Source organism: Urocitellus parryii, chromosome 1 (assembly GCF_045843805.1).
Source record: "Urocitellus parryii isolate mUroPar1 chromosome 1, mUroPar1.hap1, whole genome shotgun sequence".
Lineage (NCBI taxonomy): Eukaryota > Metazoa > Chordata > Mammalia > Rodentia > Sciuridae > Urocitellus > Urocitellus parryii.
In genome coordinates, this window is record NC_135531.1 from 101,323,611 (window position 1) to 101,348,698 (window position 25,088).

The 25,088-nt window shown below is 41.2% G+C and overlaps 1 protein-coding gene across 2 annotated transcripts in view; it reads right to left on the reverse strand.

The window, feature by feature from the left end:
• Positions 1 to 25,088, reverse strand: part of Dpysl3 (dihydropyrimidinase like 3) — a 105,686-nt gene that overhangs the window by 36,046 nt on the left and 44,552 nt on the right. The window contains exon 1 of one of the 2 annotated variants that reach the window (XM_026384343.2): positions 20,489 to 20,684. The exons of the other annotated variant lie outside the window; for it this stretch is intronic. Within the exon in view, the coding sequence (XP_026240128.1) occupies positions 20,489 to 20,527 (39 nt within the window). The 5' untranslated portion in view covers positions 20,528 to 20,684. Of the gene's footprint in view, positions 1 to 20,488; positions 20,685 to 25,088 lie in introns of those variants that run through there. 2 annotated transcript variants of the gene reach the window in all.

Sequence of the window (25,088 nt, forward strand, 5' to 3'; positions counted from 1 at the left end):
AGAAAAATTTAAAATTATGGTTTTGTGAGAGAGAGGAAAGGAGAGAAGGAAGAAGGGAAGGAGGGAAGGAAAAGTAGGAGGGGAAAAGGAAAGAAGAGGGGAGAGAAGCAGGGCAAAGGCATAGGCGATAAACCCTTAACAAGGAATGTTAAGAACAGCAACCACTGACTGGTGACTGATTCCAACTAGCACAGGGAGTGAGAAGACAGCATCAGGAACTCAAGCTTATTGGGTATGTTGGTTCCCATTTTAGTTTTCCTCCTCTAGTTCTCGTTGTCAAGAATGTAAGCTGCTGGCTTTATCTTAGGCAAGGAGAATGTGCCTCCAGAAGAAACCAGAGCTAAAGACACATCTGTTCCATGCTCAGTAGACATTCCAGCAGCTCAGAATACAAGCTATAATCTCATAAAGAGAGAGAGAATAAAAAGCGGAGAATGAATCTTCTAGAATCAAATAATTTGTTACCTGCATTCAAATCACAAAGCACAGACGCTGAGCCCCAGTGGGGATTCAAAATCCTTTTAAAAGTCCAGATGAAGGCGTGGATGTTTATTTTAAGTAAATTCCCATTGGAGTGATTAGATTTGACATTCAGAAAACACTCTCACTCTTAAGAATATATCAAGATGAAAAAAAGAAGAAGAAGAATATATCAGGATGGATAGACCACATGGGTGAAATCTTGTTGATTTTCTAAGAAGGTTCTAAGAAGACCTGCATGCAACCTTATTATGTATGCAACCTTAGGTAAGGGAGGCTTAGGGTGCTGGTTTAAGGATTATGGGGCTTACTCTATATAAAACATTGATCTCTGCTTGGCACACTGTAAACGCTCAATGTGTAGGAGCTACCAACATTATCATTCCTTATAATTATAACAAGCCACTGTAAAACTCTTCTCAGAAATAAAAACTGAACTAACATTTTGTTAATCGAAATATAACAGACCTTCCCATAAAGGGAATTCTGGAGACACCAGTCTCTAGCCAATCCTCACCAACTGTTCTGAGTTCCTGTCACCAGCTAAGACTTCTCCTTTTAAACCACTCGCACAGGGCAAGTTCCCATGGCCCTTCCAGGTCATTCTTCCTCTACAAAAAAAAAAAAAAAAGCCCTTATGAAAAGATAAAAAGCTACTCTCTTCCAGCAGGGGAGTGGGTGGTAAGGTATTGCCCCACATCCACCCTCCCTACCAGCATATTGAACCGCTTTGGGACCCTCAATGACCAGCATGCCTGTGAGACAGAGACAGAGAAAGGTCTGCAAATCTTTATTGAAACTAGGCAGAGTTTAACAGGGTTGGCTCTTCCAAACCACTGACCTGCTGCGAGTCTCAAACACACTCTTCATTTCTCTCTTTATCCAAACACACTGGTGCCCACCAAGGAGTGCAGTATGGAAGTGAACGTGGGGCACTCCTTCACAACGCAACCCACTGTGCAGAGTACACAGCACACGAGGAGCTCATGCTGTATCAAGGAATTATGTTTGGCCCTGGAGGTAGAAAGTGCCAGGGAAAACCGAAAGGAGGAGACAAGAGTAGCCAAGGGCAGTATTAACCAGGGCAGAATGGTTGGTCAGCCTTCAGGAACAGAACATCAAAGCCAGTCTTGTGCATTCTTCCCTCCCGAAACCTCATGCTTACCATTTTGAAGATGCAATTATCAAAGGGCCTGACAAGTGATGTAACCTGACCTGGATCAGAGTGGATAAGGAATAACTGTGGATGGCACTTTGGTCTCAGCCCCCTGATAATTAGTCTGTCAATATTCAAGAGGGTTCCAAACATGGATAAGCTCAAATGACAGACATCATTGGAGAACCAGGCCAAAAGCAAGAGGATGGGGGGAGGGCACTGGGCAGGAGGAACCATGGAGCCATTCGGTTCTTATAGGGAGGTCAGCTGGGTCTACGCAGCCCAAATCTCAATTACTTACACTCACTCCTCCTTTATAATATTTGAAATATCCTGTGCAAACTGTGCTGTTATTTGTTTAATATTATCCTTAAGTAAACAATTTTAAAAGTAAACAACACCTTATTCCTATAAATTCTAAGCCAGCATCATTTGCCAAAAATAGTAAACATAGAATAAATAAAATAAAACCATTAGTAAATTTTACATATATTCTGCTACCTTCAAAAAGTTTCAAAAAGGAGTCCAGTGCCATGCTACATGCCTATAATCCCAGGGGCTCAGGAGGCTGAAGCAGGAGGATCCTGAATTCAAGGCCAGCTTCAGCAACTTTGTGAGGCCCTAAGCAACTTGGTGAGACCCTGTCTCTAAATAAAATATAAAAATGGGCTGGGGATATGGCTCAGTGGTTAAGTGCCCCTGGGTTCAATCCCCAGTCCAAAAAAGGAAAGTTCAAAAAGGATATTTAGATCTCCTATTTTGTTAAAAAAATTTATCAAGTATCAAGGAAGTGTTAATGAGAGATAAGCATCAAATTGAGACTCTTACTTGATCTCATCAGAAGATTTGAAAAAGAGGAAAAATTTCCCATTATTGTGAGTCAAAGTTATTTAATGCCCTCTTTCTGAAATAATCTGATTTAACAACAGAAATATCATGCTGATATGGGCCAGGCCAACATGGGAGGACATGAACCAACATGGTTTGGTTATGTATCTATACAAAGTTTACATATCTATGAAGTACAGATAAGAATGCCTATGTCACAGGCCTACGGCAAGAATTAATAGCACGATGCAGGGCTGGGCATTTTCAAAAGGCTCATGAGCAACAGCTATTACACAAATGACTACTACTATTGTGCTACAATTTCTTTTTTATTACTTTTATTATACAGATATATAATAAAAGTCAAATCCAAACTGCAGAAGAAATTTAAGGTAGCTATTATCATTATATATGAACTTCCTGAGAAACAACATGGTGCTCAGGACTAGTGTATAAAGTCCAGTATGAACTAAGAAAAGTCAGTGCTTTAGAGAACTAATTTGTCTCATTGGTCTAGATTCATGTGATGGTGTGTGTCTTGCTATTTTTTGTTGTTGTTGTTGTTGTTGTTTTCTATTGCATTATTCCTTCTTAGGCCTCCAATCCATGCACTATGGGTGACAGCATGTATAGTTGTGCAGCCTAGGGGAGTGGGATCCAGCCTCCATCAAAAAGGATCTTTGTCCTGTTAGCCCCTGAGACCGTGCAAAAGCCAAATGTCTATTCCACCAGGAGCAAGGGCTGGAATTCCAATCCAGGCCTCAATTCTAAGGATAAACCAATTTAATAACTCATTCCTGAAATATATACTTGCAGGATGATTATCCAAGATATTCTATATTATGGAGAAGCAAAGATGAACCAGTATTAAAAGTAAGCTAGAAGAATGTGAAGAAAAAGACAAAGTGTCACTGTAGAAAGAGTAAAACAATTAGTGGTTACCAGTGGTGGGGTTGGAGGTGAGAAGGAAAGGATGAGTTGGTAGTGAGTGGAACATAGGATTTTCAAGATGAGGCTATAATGGTAGACAGATGACACCATACATTCACCAAAAGGAATGTGTCTTAATGGAAATTATGGACTTCTTCAACAATGCTATTGATATTGAGGATTCATCAGTTCTAACAAATATATCACACCAATGCAAGATTTATGCCTGATTTTTTTTTATAAACCTGAAGATACTTGAATAAAACAGTCTATTAATTGAGAAAGAGAACAACCTTCTGGCAGTAACTGAGGAAGAATCCATACAGGCTTCGTCTGACATGGATCTTGGGGACAGTGGCTAATTTGGACACTGGAATGGGCAAAGACAGTTCTGATGAGAGTGAGGATACAATAATTCATGATTAGTATTTACTGAAAATTTCCTATGTGCCAAAATTTATTAGAAGCTTTAGGAACATTTCGTTCATTTAATCCTCAATAAAATACCCAATGAATTGATGAGGCTATGGAAGTGGAGGCATACAGCCAGCCTGCAATGACCCTGCAGGAAGGCATTCGAAAAATGACCCTGACTCCATTGGTTGCCTTCTCTCCAATCTCCTACTGGTGCCACATGAACTAAAGGCAACCAAAAGCCCAAAGGCAAAGGGACCTATTCATGGAGACCCCACAGTTCCAGGGCATGGAACATGGTACACCGAGGTGGAGAGAGTAGTGGGAGAGGCAAAAGAAAATACTCAGCCTAGTCTGGAAATGTCCAACAATGAAACATGATTTAATAAGCTATAATATAGTCCCACTATGGATTACTACTACTAGGGATGCTATTAAGTTCTTAAATTGGTTAAATCTGGTGGCTTATTTTTGATTTGTTTTGTTTTGAGACAAGGTCTCACTAAATTGTTTCGGGCCATGCTAAGTTGCAGAGGCTGGTTTTGAACTTGCAATCCTCCTGCCTCTGGCTCCCAAGAGGCTGGGATTACAGGCATGTACCACCACGCTTGGAAAATATCTTGAACTGAAGAAATATCTAAAATGAGTAAACCATGGCATAATGGGCAAACTATGTTCTAGTTCTTGCAAAAGCAAATAAAAATACTACATATGTTCATCATGTTTTTTGTTCAAGCAGGAAAAGGATCTGGAAGGATGTACATCAATAATATTAATATTAGGTTTGGTGGAAGGGAAGGGATGCCAAAGGAGGAGGTATAGAGAACTTTTTTCTTCCCTTTCCTCTATTTGTGTATTTACATTATTTCTTTAGTTGCAAAATGCACACGACATTTAATAACTTTTTGAAGGAATTTAATAAAGAAAATTTTTATAAAAAGGAAAAAAAATTAAATGATTTCTATGGCCCAGTGCGACAGCAAGAATATGGATTGGAACATGCATGACATAATCAGAGAAAGGCATCTAAGGAAGTGAAAGAGAAGGGAAAATAATGTCAAACACAACTTCAGTTTCAAAGCAGGATGTCCAGGAAGGACTCACTAATACAAGCAGAGAATAGAAAAAAAAAGGAGCAAAAAAGCTGACCTGCTGAGTATAAATAATTTGGAGGGACTGGCCAACCACACAGCTATGTAGTAGAAATGGGGGCCTGGGATTTAGGAGTCATGTGTTAATGGATGGATCTGAGCTAATGCCATACTGGAAAGGCTAAGAGAGTAAGAAGACTCCTGGAATGGGAATCAGGAGCCCTGGAATCTGGTCATGGCCCTGTGATCCAGAAAGTGACTTCACCACCTCTCTCTGCTGCTGTGTGGATGAATGGTACTCACCTCCCTCTTAAGAGGCAGCTCTCCTCTTTGATCATTTCTGACTGACAGCTGGCTTTGACTGGATCTTTACCATGACAGGGAAGCCTACTGCTTTTCAGAAACAAAAAACCTTTTCACTCTATTTGAAAGCCGGCCAAAATGCAATTCCCAGAAGTGGAATGCAGGCTTGGGCTTTGGAATGTGTGAGCGGGCACCTTCAAATGACAGGCAGTGGCCCCCATCTATTTGTGGAGGCTAAAAGGATTCTTCTGCAAGTCAGATATTATACTTTTAAAGCTGGTGGGGACTTCTTGGGGATTGTGGTAAAAACACACAACCACTGGCTTATGCAACTTCCTAAACCTCTCCCACAGTGGATGAACTTAAGAGAATAACACAGTTGTGGAGCTCCAGAGCCCACTACAAAGGGGGCCCTGAAGAGCAGGCATGGGAGGAAAGATGTCCCCCAGTCTGCTCTGCCTTGGAGTCCAAACATCAATGATTGAGTCTGGAGCTTTCTCTTCCTCATCACAGCCCAAGAATGCAGGTGATCAATCAAAGCAGAGGAGCAGAATGGGAGAGGGTGGGAAGAAAGGCCTTTGAGTCCTGGTTGTAAAATGAGGAGAATGATATATGCCCCCAAAGGGCTTCAGTGACCATTAAGCCCAGATTCATAGTAAATGCTCAATAAACAGGGCTTCCTTTAAAGGCTACAACCCAAATCTTCTCAGGTCACAAGCATCCACCTGGATGCCCACCCTCATTTCTCTGTAACCTTGAAAAGTAGTTTGACTTTTCATTTCTTTTTTAATTCTGTTTAACTTATATGTATACCTTAATTAAGGACCCAGACACACTTCCTAAAAAGGAACATAGAGCAGGGAGGGAAAAAAAAAAGAGTCACTCTTTTTTCTGGTTCTTTCTTGACACAAGAAACAGACTGTGGTGATGGCTAATTCTCTTGGTCACCACATTCCATCTGCTTAAAAGCTTATATTCCCATAGCTCTGCTTTCATTTGAGAGATAGGTAGCTATTAAAGCAGTGGCTATTTTTGACTCTTGGGCCCCAAACTTCCCTGTGTTATACTGAGAGAAAACTGCAGATGCTCTGAGAACAAGGACTTCAAGAGGTCTGGCAGACCTGGAATGAAAGAAGCTCTTGAACTAGACACAAAGGAGGCACCACTTAAACCTTATCAGAACTCTCAGAGGGTAGTTAATTCTAAAACAAAAGATTTCTTCACCTTCAACATAGTTCCAAGGCTTTACCCATAACAGGAACCTTCTGGAATGTATACAAGACTGTTTACTGTCTGCAAAGACTATGCTAATATTACAGAAATATGCCCCCTGGGCTCAAAGACACACAGACTTGATCTTACTCACATAGTCACCAGATTGTGCCTCTCTCTTCCTCATCATTATTTAACACTCATTGACTAACACCAGGAGTAAAGCCTTCTTTTGGAAACATTCTGAAAGAATCTTTTATGACGTGTCTCTGCTCACCAATGTTGCAGGCTAAAGTTTACAGTTGCCAATGTTTTATGCTTACCAAAGCAAGATGTTCATTGTGACATATATTAAGAGATGTCTAAAAAAAATAGCAAACAAGATGCAACCTTTGTGGGACACCCCAGACACAGCAGGTTTTCACCAAGGCTACCACTGTGTCCCTGTTACTCCACATCTTCACCTGTTATTTACCATTCCTCTTATTCGAGGGTAGCCTTGGTGATGCAGGGATGTCCCTATCATCATGGAGCAGATGTCTAGTAGGCTTCTGATGCCTCTTACTTGACACCTGCTCTTCCCAAACCACTTAAACAAGGGAAAGCACACTAGTGCCAAGTGAAGGAGACGTGTCACTTTTAATTCGTGAATTTATCCGTTCATTCCTTCATTGAATGTTTATTAGTGTCTCCTGTTTATAGTACTATAGATATTATAGTGAGACAAATAAACTCCCTGCCATGGTAGTGATTGAAAAGACAAGGATTGAGTAAGTTACTAGATAACTGGCATAATTATCTAGCAGATAATTGAGTGTGGAGCTTCAGCAAAAGGAATGTGTCCTAGTGGAAACTATGGATTTCTATCAACAATGCTATCCATATTGAGGAGAAAAAGGACACCGGCATGGGGGAACCCAGGGAGAGTCAGGAACTGCTTTGTAATATGAAGAAGGCATGTCTAGGAAGCTGTCAGCTGAACAGAGACTTGAATGATCTGAGTACTAGGAAAACAGTGTACCCCACTCTGAGGGAACAGAGAGCAGAAGCTCTGAGTTGGACCTGAGCAAGTCATATCCTAGGGAAGGCAAGAGGGGAGGATAGCCAATGCCCAGTCACTGAAGGCCAGAAGGCCTGAAGACCTAGAGATTGGCAGGGCCAGCCCAGCAGGATCTCAGAGCCATGGCCTGTGTTTAATTTGAAGTGCAACAGAAGATGTTTGAGCAGGGGAGTGAATTGATTTACATTTCAAAAGGCTAGCCCTGGTTATTCGTGCAGAATAAATTAGGGGTAGGCAAAATGGAAGCAAAGAAACCAGTCAGGGAGTTCCTGCAGTACCACGACAGAGGCTTGAGCTAGGGTGGTGGTGGTGAGGAGAAATGAAGTGTTTGGATTAAAGATTCTAAAGGCAGAGCCAAGAAAGATGCACAGATATACCTAGTTGAGCTGGGACTCAACTCCAGTGTCTGCTGAAAACAAAGCCCACTCACCTCTTGACTTGACTATTGTTTTCTTCCCACTAAATCTAATGTCTACATTTTAAGAACTGACAGACCACACAGCTTTAAGACAGGGAGGAGGTGCTGCTATAGAGCCATCTAGGTGCAGTATTTAAAGTGCCTCCTATTTCTTCTATCCTAACATCTATCTGGGTTTTCAGGGAGTTCAGGTTTTATTTTGGTTTTGGATTTTGTTGGTTAAATGTTTATCACATCTTATTTACAATATTTCTAAAAACTGCCCTTGTAAACTCTGGTCTAGACAATTTCCAAGTCTATGTACCTTATAGACGTATGGGTTTGATTTCCTGCATTACTAAATATGACCCAGAGTGGGTTACTGATTCTCCTTCCGCAGATCAGATTTCTTCAGGGCCTGAAGTCCACCACTGTGAACGTTAGTTCTGCATTAGGTGTAACTGTTCATTTTGACATGTGAAAGTATGTCACCAGTGAGATTATAGTAAAGCCCAAATACCTTGGTTATTGTCTTGAATTTCCCTGATCTGTATTTTATTCTAAGTCAGGAGCTAAACACTTTCTTTTTTAAAAAAAAATTTTTTTTAGTTGTTGATGGACTTCTATTTTATTATTTATATAGAGTTCTGAGAGTCGAACCCAGTGCCTCACACTGTGAGGCAAGAGTTCTACCACTGAACCGCAACCCCAGTCCAGGAGCTAAATACTTTCTATCTAATCAATTAAGTGGATTCCAGGTCATGGAGACATTGGAGGGCACTGTTTCTTTCTCCTACCATTAAACAATTTAATAAGTAAGATTCCTAAGCAGCTTGGACTAACTTCCTTATGGGGAAGTGGTCAGTGAAGATTTTAAAGTCAAAAAGAGGGTGAGTTTGAGTCCACCAGTTAGTTAATAACCATGTAATTTAAATAAACTAGCTTCCTGAGTCTCAATTTCCTCATCTATTAGTTGGGGCTAATAATAACTATAATCCAGGCATGTTATAAGGCTTGAATGAAATGAAAATTATGATTAAAAATCAATTAGCATGGGCTCTGGCCTGGTATTGTTTATTACACATATTAATTATCTTGGTCTCCCTGGTCTGTTCATTGAGAATTTCCCAAGATAGAAGTTTTGGATTTTTAAATTCTTTGATCTTAACTTTCCCTTGTATGACTTTGCTAAGATGCCATAAAGCAGTAACAGATCTGGTGGCTTAAATAGTAGCAACATGTCTTCTCCCTACTCTACAGGCTAAGATCTGAGACCGTGGGTCTGGGCTTGTTTCTCTGAGCCCCTCTCCTTGACTTGTTGGGGGCCCTCTTCTCCCTGTGCCTTCTGTGTCTCCCTCTGGGTGTCGGTGACCTAACACTCTTCCTATGAGACTCTTGCTGGAGTAAGGCCCACCCTAATGACCTCATTTAACATGATTATCTCCTTAGAGACCCTCTTTCCAAGCAGTCACATTCTGAGATACGGGAGGTTACAGCTTCAACATATGAACTTCAGGGGGCTTGTCCCAAATTCTCTTGTCTTCCTCCCTCAAAAAAGCATGAGGGAAAGCATGAACCAAAGCAAGGGATGATGAATCTTATGAGCCCCGCCCCCTTTTAAAAAAACCTTATTTTACTGTTTGACCTTGGCCAAATTATTTTTCCTCTTTGACCCACATAGTCTTAATCATATAAATGAAGGGGTCAGAATAACAGGTCCTTCTCTTCCTGCCCTTAGCCTAGCAAAGGTAAGTTTTCCCCATGATTTCTCATAGCAAAACGGAATCTATGCTAGAGCACACAATGAAATGACCAAAACCAAAACAAACATATCTTCTTTATGAAATAAACCCAGGATGAAGTCTCTAGAAGCAGAGGATTACATTCAATTGCCTTACAAACTTCTTAATTACTTAAAGCCTTTTCTCTTTATAAGGCCATCATTTAAACCTACTTAGTTGGATAAACCAGAAATCCTGCTCTGAATTTATCAATATCCGTAAACAAAGTAACCTCATCAAGATTTGGGACCCAGATTGGCTTTGAGGGAAAGAGAGCATGTTTTCAAATAAAGGTCTCCTTGAAAGAATTAAGGGGAGAAGAGTTCTAAAAACAAACACACATACAGAGAGAAGATGTAAAATTAAAACCAGCTTCCAAGCTTATAGGTTAAGCCAACGAGGGGAGAGGGAATAGAAAACCGGCCATGTTTCCTCTCCAGCTGTGCAGCTTCAGGTCTCAGGACACTATGTCCCTGTATACATGTCGACAGCCTCAACAAGGCAGGAAGGCAGGCAGGGGCAGGGGTGAGGAAACAAATGTGCTCATTTGAGAGCTGAAGAAAGCAGAGAGAGAAAGTGATTTTCCATGGAAAATGGCACAAGGAATGAAGTAACTCGCATGGAGACATTCCAGAGACATGACATTGGGATGCAAGTCTACATACAGTCGGAGACTCCTGCACTGAGTGGCTTTGAGCAAATTATTCAACCTTTCATCTTGGGGTGGCTTTTAATTGGACTTTAACTGAAAAGCTTCAACTGAAAATAAATCTTTTATTTCATTTTTGTTGTTAATACAAAGATCCTGGAAACAACCAAGATTATTCAAACAAACCAAATGGGATTCATTTACCTTCATTCCTCAAGCAATGGGATAATATACAGCTAGTTGAAATTAGGTTACAGGAGAATATTTAAGACATGGAAAGCTATCGATGATATACAGTAGAATTGAAAAAAAGGACATAAAACAGCATGAACAATTTGAGGTGCTATTTTAGTAAGTGGCACCTAGAGTCATAAGAAAAAACTTCTCAGCGGGGATACTGATTGGATTCATAATGGTTGTCTCTGAGTAATTTCATTGTGGTTTATTAATTTGTTTATATTTTTTGGTAAATTTTTCTACAGCCACTGCACTTTTTTTGCAATGGTGGGGGGAAGTCTCAGTTAACTTTTAAAATCTCAGTGTGCTACAGTAAACCAGCCAGTAGAAAAAGACCTAATTCATTTGGCCTCAGTTTCCTTGTCTGTAAAGGGAGACTGAACTTCAAAAAAAAAAATCTTTAAGAATAAATTTTCAGATCACATTAAGACAAACTTCAGCAGAATCTTGCCTAGGGTTTATTTCTGAGGATGGAACATGCAGGGTTGGGTTTGGAGAAGTTGGCATTCAAATTGTTAAGAAATCCTTTATTGGTATTTTTGTTAATTCAATGTAAAAGTGGCTTTTAGAGCTGAGTGTGAGAGGCATCTCCCTAGCAAGTTGTTCCTGTAAGTCCAACAGTGTGGAATTGCTATGGATATGCAGGAAAGCAAGACTGTACCCAATAGCAAGGCTGAAAAACTTCCCCATGCCCAACCCACATGCAGAGAAGGGGCAGCAACTGGCAACTCTTCACATCTCCCATCAGCTAAACCACTTAAGCCTGATGGGAAACAGGCGCAGAGGAGTAAGCCCTGGACTAGACGTGAACTCAGACTGGACCCAATGCTTTGGGATTCTAGAAGTGGGAGAAGATAAAAGAAGGCAGAATTTAATACAGCACCATGTAGTGGGGTTGATGAAGAGACAAAGATGATGTTGCCAAGAAATTAAGTATTATACATCTGTATCATGAGTGGTCATCTATTTAAAAAAAAATACTAGTTATCATGATATTTGTGGTATATGACAATGATCAAAATATGTAATTAGTTATGCTTTATTTTCTTGCTTTAAATAAATGTTTATATTCTCGCTTATAAAAAAAAGAAAAAGAAGAAAGAACATGGGCTATGAATCTGATAAACTTAAGTTTGAATTTTGGTTTCACCACTGAAGGCTTGTGTGACTTAAAGAAAATTACTTCTGTGGGAAATCTAATTATGTTTTTCTGAGGATTGAGATTCTGAATAAAATACAATAAATATTAATTCTCATTATTATTAAACTAATTTTCCCTGTGTATTTATCTAGATTAGATTTTCCCATGCCAATATTTACGCTGTTAGGCCCAGAGCTGGTGGTCAATGAAGACTTTTAATTCAATTAAAAAATAGAAAAAATGCTTTTATTACATATGATTTTATTATATGATATGATTATAATACATATAGTGCTTCAGATGATTTCTAACCAAAGGTTTTACATCCATGAATACATTTGACTAAATTTTCCTTCCCTTTCAGAGGCTTTCTTTAAAAGAATCTAATGAATTATTATTACATTGAGATCATAAACTATATGGTTTATATTGAGATGAACTTGGCAGAATTGGCTTTAACTGACCCCGCCCTTCAAAGCAAAGAATGAATGAAAATGAAAGCTATTCTCAAGAATAGCTCCAAATAAAAGCCCAAAGAAATTTGACAGATGCAGTGGGATGAGAGACTGAAAAATCTTTGAAAGAACACACACACAAACATCAAAACATTCCATTTAAATGGCCAACAATGGAAACAAACAAACAAAAATCTATGAGCTTCTCCTTGGCCAATATTTCTAAAAGGCCAAGTTTGCTGTACAAATGCAGACTGGCCTATCTAATTGCTGCTAATAACCCTCATGACTTTGTGATCTATGTACAAAGGCAGAAGAGGCCTCAGTTAAGATCGACATTGCATCCCAGTCAGTCTTTGTGACAATTTCCTCTATTTGAAATGAGACTTAAAGGTTGATGTTACTTCTTTATATTGTTTGTAGTAAGATAAATGATGTGACTGTTTGCAAGCAAGATGCACCCAAGTAGGTCCCTGAAATATGTTCAGAATGAGCCCAGGTGCAGTTGGAAGGAAAGGAAAGGAGGCCAGGGAAGAAAGAAGAACAAATGATGGACAGGCTCCCTTGCACATCTGCCCAGGGCACAACCTGCATTATAATAACTTGTTTGTCTTGCTAAAGTGCTGTAATGTTTCTCTTGGCACAGGGATCCCATGCCAGTTTCTTATAGGCTTTATTTTAAGTCATAAAATTCATATTCTATAAAGTCATCAATGAAAGGGAAGATGATGTTCAAGAACAAATGTGTGCACTCTCAGGTTATCTTTTTCCTTGGAATTATTCTAGCAAGTAAATGTTAGATATATCCATTCATTCAACAAATTGTGACAGAGGACCTAATATGGGCCAGGCAAAGACTTCAGTGCAAGAGCTTTCCTTTGGTTGGTAACCTCATGCAGTACTCATGGTATTACTGGGTCTTTGCGGGTAGGTAGGTTATTTCCATGGAGAGTAGCCATCATACTTAAAATATTGGCAAGAGCAGCTGAAAAGAAAGCATATACAGACTCAGAGTTGTTTTCTGTTTGTTTGCTTGTTTGACTCGTCTAGATTTGAGGCGATTGTGGCCTTTATGACTTTATCAATAGTAGCCTTCTGCAAAAGAAAGACTGGTCTGTGATTGCAAATGAATCATGGCATCATTTTAATAATGCTCATTTTAATTAATACTAGAGCTCTGATAAGGAAAGAACCTATCAATCATCTTTATTCTGTTTCTCTTCTACACAATCTGCTAACTAAGTCTGCTCCCTAAATGAGAAAAAGGCTGGAATTTTAAGGGTAAAAAGCAACCAAAGCCCCTTATATCCAACACAGATGTTGGATGGTCCTGCTGAGTTCAAGCCAACAACTGCAGTTCTCATCCATTTTCTCCCAGCTCACTCTTGCCTCACAGCAAGGACTTGTAACTCCTCTCTATAAAATTAAAATAAACTGAGGTCGGGCTAGCTCAGAGGGTCATCTGAACTGGCCAGGATCTCCGGGATCACCTAGTTCAAACCATATCCATGCAGGAGCTGAGAAGGATAATACGGGTTTCCCCAAAGTCACAAGTCAATCAGAGGCAAGGGCATGTCTGACCACAACATGCTGATACTCTCCTCCAGAGTTCTCTTGCACTGCATCATAAAGCAAGAAGATGCTTTGGCTCCACTAGTCCCAGGGACACCTCTCTTAAAAAAATAAAATCTCAGCAGGGCGTGCTGGTGCATGCCTGTAATCACAGCAACTCGTGAGGGTGAGGCAAAAGGATGCAGAATTCAAACCTAGCCTCAGCCACTTAGCAAGTCCCTGAGCAACTTAGAGAGGGGGATGCTGAGTGATTAAGTACTACTGGGTTCAATCTCCAGTACCAAAATAAAATAAAATCTCGTTTCATCCTTCATATCTCATTGTCTAGTCTTTCACAGAAAAAATAGAGATTAAGCCATGATAAATGTGTCCTTGAATTCCAGATGTCCCAAATAGGTTGCTGGATCATTCTGTTGCAGAGCTCCCCCATCTGGCTTAGTGTACTGGGTGTGTCTCTGCTTGGCTGAATGGGAATGGGGAGCCTGGCTCCTATGTCTGGGAAAAGGACAGGGTAAAGAGTGAGAAGGGGCCTTGAGCCCAGATCCACACTTAAGCAAGGCAGAAAAATAGCATCTGCTTTTCCATCCTGCATTCACAAGTGCTCCTGGACAAAGCCCAGAAGCTAACGCAGACAGCTGGCAGAAGAAATTCATGAACCACCGCTAGGAGGACATACACTCAATTGTGGTTCCAACAGTGATGTGTGATAGGCTCAGTCAGACCTTCCTCACTACTTCCTTCCATTGAACACTGGCCCACATCTGTGAGCTACCAAGTGTGGGAAGTTGGAAATGATAGAGGGAGAGAGTAGTCACCTGTGCATATGGACCTACTGCTTTCTTGCCTACAAAACTCACTTCATCCTAGGAACAATCCTAGGATCTTGCTTTTTCAGCTGTGTGAATTTAGGCAAGTCACTTAATCTCTCTGAGCCTCTCTCCAGAATGCAAAATGGTGGCTCATAATCATACCTATGAGTTATTGTGAGTTAATTGAAATTATCCACATAGTTTGTTATGAGTTGAACTAAATAATCCCAATTGTTTGTGCTTGGCACTCGGAAAATGGTAGATATTAGTAACAGCTCCACTGTGCATGGCTCCGTCTTTCAAACTACTGAGCTCCCTGCAATCTAATTAACAGAAGAAGCATTCCTCAAGTCAAGTGTGCTAGACTCCATGAAGGGACAGAGACCAAAAGAGGCCAGACAGAGAGGTTCATCCTATTCCACTAAACTAGTTTGGTTTGATTTGGGAAAGACTCCATTTCATAGGTTGAAATAGATGTGTGTTGAGTGTGATTCAATAGAAGAAGGATTTCACAGAAGAGTCTAAAAGCAAAGAAGCCAATTTCTCTGGGTTTTCCAAGGTCTTTTCATTCATTTCCCATTGGCCTAAGGAAAAAGAGATAAAAGGTGAAGTTGCACATAGATTTGAGGAGAGAGTAACCAGGGAGAAGTTTGGCTCTCCTATTAACATCACTCAGGGACTGAAAAAATATCCGAATTTCCAAGCCCCTTCTTATTAGAAGCATTGATTTAAACAAACAGAGGCACATTTGCATCCTAGGAACACATCCTTACTTTTATAAAAATGTTTGAACTTTTCAAATGTAATAAACAGACATAAATGGTTCTATAAAACATGCCAGTAGGTAAAGAAACAAGGGTCCTTTAGAATATAGAGGGTTTTTGTTCTTTTTTCAAATTCATTTTTATTTTTCCAACTGAGGAAAAAAGACAGAGGAAAAACAACTAAAAGTCTTGTTGTGAATAATCACTTAGAAAGGACATCTATAACTGGTGTCACTCTAAGATGGAAGCCAACTGGGACTGAAAAACAATACAGTTCAACTAAATTAGGAAAGTGTCCTGTCTTTAAGTTCAGGGAGAGTCCCTGGGTCAAACTTCACAATAGACTGACGGCCTTCACTGGATTGTCAAAAATGACAAGTACAATTCTGCAGAACACTGTAACATAACCAAAGCAAAAAACTCAGATTTCATATAACACCGCTTTCATTTTTGTTTGTGAAAACTTGTTTTAAAAAAGAAGCTTCCCAAGTAGTTTCTTTCCAAAGCAGACCTTTGCCAAGTCTTTTATTAATTTCCACATTCCAAAGAAGTTGAGATTTTATAAATAAATCCATATTTACGACCTTAAAAACATCCGGGTTCACAGACCACTCTCAAGGTCACTGCCTCATTTAAGTCTCCCAACAGCCCAGTGAGATAATAAAGGGGGGCTTTTTATTTACAAGCTAATGGTTCTGCCCCATAAACTTGAATTCTCTCAGGAAATCTATTTCTCTAGAATTCTCCAAAGTGCCCAGCTGGCTCAGTCACAGCTACCAGCGTCCAGAGCTCTTTATACACCAGAGGCATTTTGCTAGTATTGGGAAAGAGGAAAACCTGGTTGGCAACCCTTGCATACCTGCTCAAAATATCAAGTAACCCGTGAACACCCCAGGCAGGGCCTGGACAAGATTTCCACAATCAGATATCTAAGATGCTTTCCATTCCTCAGTGTTTGGTATTTTTCTTCTTTTACTCTGGAATTTCCCTTCTTAGATGCCTTACATGGATAGGGCTGGTTTGGGGTAACTCCTTCTTTTTAGTTTCTCCAACTCTAATCCTTCATCTCCTAATATTTTCTCCCATTCTTAAGTGATACCCTAAGAAGCAAAAATGAAGGTATAGATTCAAGGGTGGGGCTTCCCTGGTCACTTGCTTAGGTTCTAGTCTAGTTTTAGGTCCCCAACTCAATAGCTTCAAAGAGCTGGGTGTTCCTCCAGTTCATAAGAACTGTCTTCTTAAAAAAACAAAACACAACAAAACCAAAATCTTATAGCACCTAAAACACTTTTAAGCAAGATCACAGAGCTCTGACTGCACACCTTAGACTGAACTTTCCAGGTGGAATTCCTAACTAAGGATGTTTCTTCCAGCAGTTCCCAAATAACAGACACACAACTCAACCTCAAATGCAATTGAAACGTATTATCTGAAAGACAGTATTTATAGACATCCAATTAGCATCCAATTACAAACAGTCAGTCCTCTATACTTCATCTCTAGAGGGAATTCTGGAGCTCTTCATCTACACCTTTCAAAAACCTTTAGCTGCAGGTGGCTCTGGGAGGCAGAGTTGAACCAGGGAAGCTTCAGCTTTGTTGCTGGACAAGCCCTGGATGTGATCTCCAGCTTTGCCTCAAAATTCTCACTGAATGACACTGGATAACTGACTTCACCTAGCTATGTTTCAATTTCCTTAACTGTGAGATGATTTCCTGCAGAGAAATTAGAAATTAGGAAAACTAATTAGAAAACTCATATAAAGCACTGGAACTGAAGTGCCCACCCTTGCAGTCAGCTTCAAGTTATAGCTTATATAAGAGGAAACCAATGACTACAACTACCAAAATTGTCCCCCTGTAAACTTGATATGGTGGCTACCATCCCAAATATTGTCTTTATGTTTTACTTAACATAAAAGGTAAAAGATATTTTCTAAGTTTTTAATCCATGAAATAGGGATAGCTATAGTGACTGTCAATATTGATTCAAAGACTCAATGAGACAATGCATGTAAGGCACTTAACACAACTCCTGATGCACAATTAACATTTAATAGATATGACTTTTTATTATTAGAAATTATTTTTAAATCATGCAGTCATTTAACTGAAAATTATTAAGCATCCATGTGCCAAGCACTGGACCAGACAGTGTATATGCAAGGTCTGTTGTCCTGATCTGATGAACCACCCAGAATGGTCAATCCCTGATATTTAGAAGCAAGGCCTAGTGTGGAGGTAGAAAAGATGACCCATAAAATACCCTGAGAGGGAACAAAAAAGATCAGAGGCCTGAGCTACTCAAAGGAAAAGGCCCAGCCAGTTCCACCAGTGACGGAGAACTGTGCCTCCTCTCCCTGCACCCAGGAAACCATAAACATAGGCTAGTGGGCATGTTTTAATCTCAGGAGAGAAGCAAAAGTAAGTGGAAGGAGAAAAACAAACAAACAAAAAAATGACAAAATAATCCTTCTTTGGACCAAACATGGTGGCAGAAAGTGGTGACTAGAAAGGAAAAGGGGACAGGGTCAGGAAAGACTGCCCCCCTCAGTCTTCAGATTACACTGACACTTCAGCAACTGGGTGGGGCAGCTTACACAGAAAGGAAGAGAGGGCGTAGGAAATCTAATTCAAATTGCAGAACATTACCATTTTTTAACTAGACTGATATTGACAATAAGCAATGGATGTTACATTTGGATCTTTAATCTCATCTTCTCTATGTGTAGCTCTGAGACCATATTTTAATGTTTTTAAAGGTATCTCAACACTTATAGTACATAGACAATTATCATCTTCTACAGACATGCCAAAAATACACAAATAATCTATTCTAAACTAGAATCCTTGCTCATGAAAATACAAACACAAAGCATAAGAAAAAAATCTACAAATAGATTCCTTATCCCCAAAGACCAACTGCTCTGGCCATACCCTTCCTTGTCATCCCTCTGGATTTAACAATGAATGTAAAGCAACCTGGCTTGAAGAAATTCCCAACCACTGTCCACTCCTGTTAAAGCTGCTGGAGACATTGCCCCAGCTTCGAGGCACAGGCTGCTATGCAGCACCACGCCCCACGCCCAGAGAAAGGATAGGAGCCGCACTGAAAATGAAGGATGTACCCCAGGGAAGATCATCCAAACAGAAACAAAAGGGAACCCACTGCAAACCTGGTCCTGAGATTAGGGCACTGCTACATTTCCTGGGGCTTCTAAAGCAAGTTATATCAAGGTTAAATCTCTTTATCTTTCTTTAAAATGTCTTAAATGATACATAGAAGAATGGGCGTGGCCCGCAAAGCCATGTCACAGATCTTTCATAAGAAGAACCATTGCAGTTTCAGACTAGGAGGAAAAACAACCAATTGATTCTTTGTATATCCCAAAAAGGAAAATTGGCAAATGCTTACTAAATGTAAATAAGTGGAATATACATGCAGCATACCTCCAGGATGTAATAGCCTGAGAGCTGTGGTTCTATCTCCTGAGTTAGAGAAATAAGTATAAAAATGGAGCTCTAGTCCCAATCAGCTTTTAAAGAATTTGGTTGTTACCTTCTACAGATCTTTGCATAGACAATTGGCACTGAAAAGATATTTTGCACAGTAAAAGAAATGGTCCCTCAATAATGAAAAATGAATGATATTAGGTAGTGGCAAATCCAAAGCCTCTTCCCCGGGAAAATGATCCCTACCTAGTTCATCTCTTTTCCTTGGAGTGTTTCTTTCTTGGGACCAGCCTGTAGGGTTGGGGTGTATTTGTGTGAAGTGAAGCTCAGGTGCATGAAAAAGGTATGATGCTGCAATGGAAATAAACCAGTTGACAATAAAGTGCACTCACTAGAGGCAAGAGAGGCATCTTCCTGCCTGTGGAGAGTAAGGTACTGCATAGCAATAGCAAAGACACAGGGTGTTCCAAGAATAAGGAACAAGAGCAAACAAGACTCCAGCCCACAGCAAAACCTGGTGGATCCTGGCAAATTAACTGGGGTGGCAGGTAAAGCTCTGCTCTGGGGCAGCTGCAGAACCTCCCAGGGGCCAGCAGATCACTTCCTTTGTTCGCCCTGCAAAGATGGAGTAGCCACCCATTCCTCCACTACACACACACACACACACACACACACACACACAATCCTATTTACTATAGACAAAGCACAACCATGCTGTTTCATACTAAACTAACAAATGTCAGTGGCTTTTGCTTTTTGATTGTTTTAGTGCCCATCCCAGACTGCCATATGGCCGTGTTATTCAGGGACATCATTGCAGCACACCACTGAGGAATCCCACGTTGGGGCGCGGTATTTTACTCAGAAGAGCACCTTTCTGGACGCCGCTGAAAATGTGGGTTCTGTACCTGATAATGCCACATTCCCTCTCCACCCCGCCCTAGGTGCACGCCCAGCACATCTGACACCCTCCAGCCCCGGGTGGCTGGGTCTTGCACACAATGGTAGTAGGACACGACATGTACACAGCCTGTGCCTGCGACCACAAACTAAAATCACTAAAAACTCATCCTTTCTTGGGATGTGAGAAAGAAATGACACGAAAAAAATATATAAAATAAGTCGAAGGGAAAAGAAAGTTGATCATTCCCGCAGCAGCCACGTTATCTGTCCAGTCCCCAATATGACACACGGAAACATGAATCGCGCTGAATGCAGGCAAGAAGGCGACGCGCGAGGACTGGTGGTCCAGACACCCCACCACCCTCGCGGCGATGGGGGCCAGAGCCCTGGGACTGGAGCCAGGAGAGGGGCGCGGTCAGGCTGCCGAGTACCCCCTGAGGAAAGGTATCATCTCTCCACACCCCAGTCCGGTCCAAAGGATCCTTCAACAAGCAACACTCCTCAACCTGGGCAGGCGCACCGAGCCCTGGGCGGAAAGGGAGTCCACGGAGAGCCCGTGCGCCCTCGGGAACTACGGGCAGTGGGAAAGGAGGAAAAATAATCCAAAGTTCTCTTTGCCACTGTTTGGGTTTCCTCTTTGTTTTGTTTCCCCCAAGCCCCCGGGTCGCTCAGTCTGTGTGGCGCCAGCCGCGCCGGCTGGACTGACCGCCGCTCCCCACCACCGGACCGCGGGTCCCGGTCTCTCCCCCGGGACCCGCTAGGGAAGCCGGCAGGACCCACCGCCCCGCCCGCGGCGCAGTGGGCAGCAAGTGAACCGGGGAGGAGGTGGCAGCGGCTCCCGCGCCTGGACTCACCGTGATCCGCGGGATGTTCTTCTTGCCTTGGTAGGACATGGTGGCGGCGGTGGCTGCAGCAGCTGCCTCCCTCCCTCCTTCTGCTCCTGCTCGCCTGAGCCTTGCTCAGCGCACAGCGCCCCGAGATCAGGTGGAGCGAATGGTGCGCTGGCCGCGGCCGCCGCCTCCTCTCGCCTCCGCCCCCCTCCCGGGCTCCCGCGGTGGCTGCCAGAGACAATAGTAAATCTCCCTGGTCCCCCTTTCACCCCCGACCCCCCCGCCACACACACCCTCCTCCACTCGCGTTCACGCCCGGGTTTTGTTGTGTCTTTTTTTTTTCTTTTGTGGTGCCAGCTGGGACCCCGTAAGACAAGAATGGCTGATCTGCGACTCCTCCCTCTTCTCTCTTATCCCTATTGATTTTCCTCTTTGCATCTGCCTCACCCACTTTTTCTTTTTCTTCCTTTTTTTTTTCCCCCTCCCTCCACCGGCAAGTGCAACGGAGCAGCCTGCTCCACGGCCACCAGGGGGCGCGAGGGGCTTTTCCGGGCGGGGATGCTGCAGCTCCGGGTGTAAGAAGTACTAGCGTCGCCCTCCCTAGCCTCCTGGGCCAAGCCCCTCGACGCTCCAACGCCTCAAACAACCCTTAGACCGATTTTCCGTCGTCCTAACCCTTGTTTCAGCAAAGAGATGGCATTGGACTTCCCTCCCGGAACCCGCTCTCCATCCTCGCGCGGGCTGACTGTGGCGGCAGCTGCCTTTGTTAGAGCCAAGGGCTGGGCGCCGCCTCTGCTAGTCGCAGTGTGTGTAAACAGCAGGCGCAGTCCTTTAGAAAGCAGAGACCTGGTCAGACTTTATGCAGCCTGAACGATTTGCTGTTATCCTGAGACCATGAAAATACATATTGAGAAACCGTAAAGCTGGTATTTGCTCTCAGGGGGCGATGAGGGGCACAGTATCTCATTAACTATGCTCTGTATTTTAAAAATATTATCAGCCATATTAAAAAAAAAAAAAAGCCTACATTGTTGGATTCAAGAGAAAACATTAGTGTTCTGTGGATAAAAAGTAGAAAACACCTGTAGTGCCAAGACAGAAGCCTGGGCAATGTTCTGATGTGCAGCCATTGATTTTGTGAGTAGAACTACTGCTGCCGCTCAGTGATCAACCATGTGCACTATTCAAAATTCTGAGTTTAGTGCTGATAGAGATTATAGGACTCAAAACATGGCCTTTCAGCACTGAGATATATTGTTCTTTATCTATGTGCTAAAATGAAACATTCAAAGGAAACATTTGGAGAGGCCACTATAGGTGGGGGTCTTAGTGGTGGTTGGGGTGTGGGGGCTTTCTTTGATCTGCTGAAAAATAATCCCAAACATACAATTTAAATAACAACAAAAATTTGGCTGTGTATGCAAAATTTATAAAATCCTCTATCACCCCCACTCTCCAACTGTCAATCCTAATATCCTACTAAAGACAAATTCTGTAAATGCCATTTAGCATGACCAAATCTGTTAGGGATCTTGAATGCACACTTCTGTTAAATCAGGCCTCTGGTCACAGTTGTGGACATCTTATCAATAGGTTGAAGGCTCACTTGCAGTAGAGAAGCTATATAAGGTATCCACAGAAGGAGGGTACAGAATGCAATAGTGTGGCCTTCCACAAACTTGAAATGAGTCAGCCTGGTGACATAATCAAAGGGCACTCTAACCCCCCTTAAGCACTCCCTCTCTGTGCTGAGTTAATCCAAGCTTCCAGTAAGTCATGGTTAACTGGACTAATGTGTCTTCACAGGAAAAGTCCACAGCAGTCTCCACTTGATTTCTGTGATAGTCTGGCAAGGAGGATGAATGCCAAGCAAGGTCACCTCCCTGTACTCTTTTGCAATATGCATGGGGGGAAAAAAGAAATGACTGGGCCAAAGGCACGCCCTAAACATTTTGCTTTGTTCTTAAAGTATAAACGCTGAGACCACTAGCCAGGAATTGTGAAATTACAAAGCATTCTGGGATTGGCATGCAAATGAGCAGGATTATATTTAGAGCAGAGTAAAAGGAGAATTAGCTACATACTATGAAACCTTGCAGAGCTCTGTCTCTTTCCCACATATTTTATTGCTCCACACTTGCTGGAAGGGAGCTTGCAAATTCTGCTTTAGAAAAGTGGAGTTATGTACTGGACTTTTGACAACCTTAAAGAAATACCATTACATCTTTTTTTTTTTAATTGCCCTTTAATTTCATGAGTGTATCTGCCTTACTTACATCTGAGTTATCTCTTCTTTTAAAAGGTCATTATAATTTAGAAACTCTTTACCAAATATCTTAATACTATATATTTTTTAATCACTTGATAATTTTGTGTGTGTGTTTTCAAATTACAAGACCTGATAAACCTTTTGAGGTTAGATTTGCCCACAAGAGGCTATTCTGAACAGGAATTCTGATGTGCTCCTCAGATCTGACTGTTGTGACAAGTCATGCACTGGAATACATAATAGCCAGCTAATCGGTTCAAGCTGTTGCCATCATCAGAAGCATACACACACAATTTTTCCCTGTTTTGTTCTCTTCAATAATCTTTTACTTTCTTAAATAAAAATAAAGTCTCTAAGATGAATTTAAAGGAAAAACCCTTCCCTGGCTATGCTTTTCCTATTCTGGGAATAAGAAAGGCAGCCATCAATCAACACAGGATGCCTCTGTGTCTGGCCAAGGGAAAGAGAAGTGGAACCACTATGGATGTTTTCCACAGTAGAATGACTCTGAATGGTTTTCCTTGGATACACAGCAGTGCTTGGCTTTAGGTCTTCAGGAAAATATGAGAGAGACACAGAGAAACAGAGACTTGACTTAGCTCCCAAAGAAACTTGATTTTGATCATTGAACCTGCCATTCTCTCAGACTTGATGGCTACCCTATGCTAGTTACTCAATGGTTTGGCCCCATTCTCTACTTCTCTCCTTCCATAACATTCCTACACTCTATATCCAATCTTCAGCTACTGTTATTGGTTCTGTCCCTTCAATATATATCCATACTATGATCTCTGCAGCTGCAAAGTTCTTCCTGCGTAGCCACCATCTATTATTACTGGATTGCTGTATAATCTCCTAACTGGGCTGTTTTCTTCATCATCACTCATTCATTCACGCATTCTCATGACATATGACATTCTCATGACATATGACATTCACATAACATTTACCTTGTGCCATTATTTTTTCTAAGTGCTAGTGTTGCAAGGATGAATAATAATGATGACAATGAAAATGTCCCATATCTCATAGTTTCCTTTATATCCTTAGTCAAAAGAGTACCATTTGTCATTTGCTAGCCCACTTTCCTGCTTTATTTATCTTCACAGTAATGTTTATCACCTGACATATTAATATATTATTGGGTTTTATCTATTATCTTTCTTCCCCTCACAAGAATGCAAGCTCCTTGAGGTCAGGAGATATGTTGGTTTTATTCACTGAACACCTAAAGTAGGCCTCTCGCCCATAGAAATTGCACAGAATTGAGAATTATTAGGTGAGTGAATGTAAAAATTTAAAAATCTGTATCTGAAGAAAAGGTAATTAAGTGGAATAAGAGCCATCTTGTAACTAAACAGCAGGTAATTAGAACCTAGATTTTAAAATATCTATTTCTGTTCCTCTGTGGCTTCCTGGGTTTCCTGATTCTAGATTTCAGAGCAGGTGAATCCAAGATGGTGACAAGTCACTTTGCTAGTATGATAATTACAAAATTGCAAGGCAACATATAGGCCAAAGAATGACCCAGCAGAATATATTTAGTACCTGAGCACTGATTAGAAGGCTGTGGCTTTGAAAGAAGCTGCCCACAAAGCCTTTGGGGAAGATCAAAAATTATATGTTAAAGACTTTCTTTAAAGAAATAATATTGAATCCCAAGGAAAAAGTATGGACTATAATCCAGAAGGATGTGCTGTTTAAGGACCTGGATTGGGGAGTGAAAGGAACCTCTGTCCACATTGCAAACCACTTCCTTTGTCCATGATCTTCAGCAGACTACTTTAACTTTCAGAGCCCTGGCTGGGTTCCTCATTTCTAAAATAGAGACTTTATTACCTACTTCACAGTGTTTTTGTGATTGTTTATTAATTCATTCAACTAATATTTATTGAACATCTACTATGTGTACCAAAGCACTAAGGATACAAATATTTGAACAAACCAGGTAAAATCCCTGATTCTCTGAAGCTTACATTATATCCTAGTCAAAGAGATGAGTCAAGATAAAAAAGAGTTCAAATGGTGGTAAGTGCCTAGGGATAAATAAAGCAGAGAAGGGGAGGGGATGGTCTTCAATGTGTACTGAGAATAGGGTGACTTTTACTCACAGGGGTCACTGGAGACTAGGTGAGATAACAGTAGATTGAACCAAATGGTAACAGTGAAGGTGGTTTAAAAAAAAATCACATATTGGATATATTTCAAGGTAAAGCCATCAGTGTTTACTGATAGATTCGAATGGAGTGTGAGAGAAATAGCAATCAAGGGCCAAACTTAATTTTTTTTTTTTTTTCACTTAAGCATCTCAGTGGAGGTGAAGGTGCTGTTGAGACTCAGAAAATGGGATCTCAA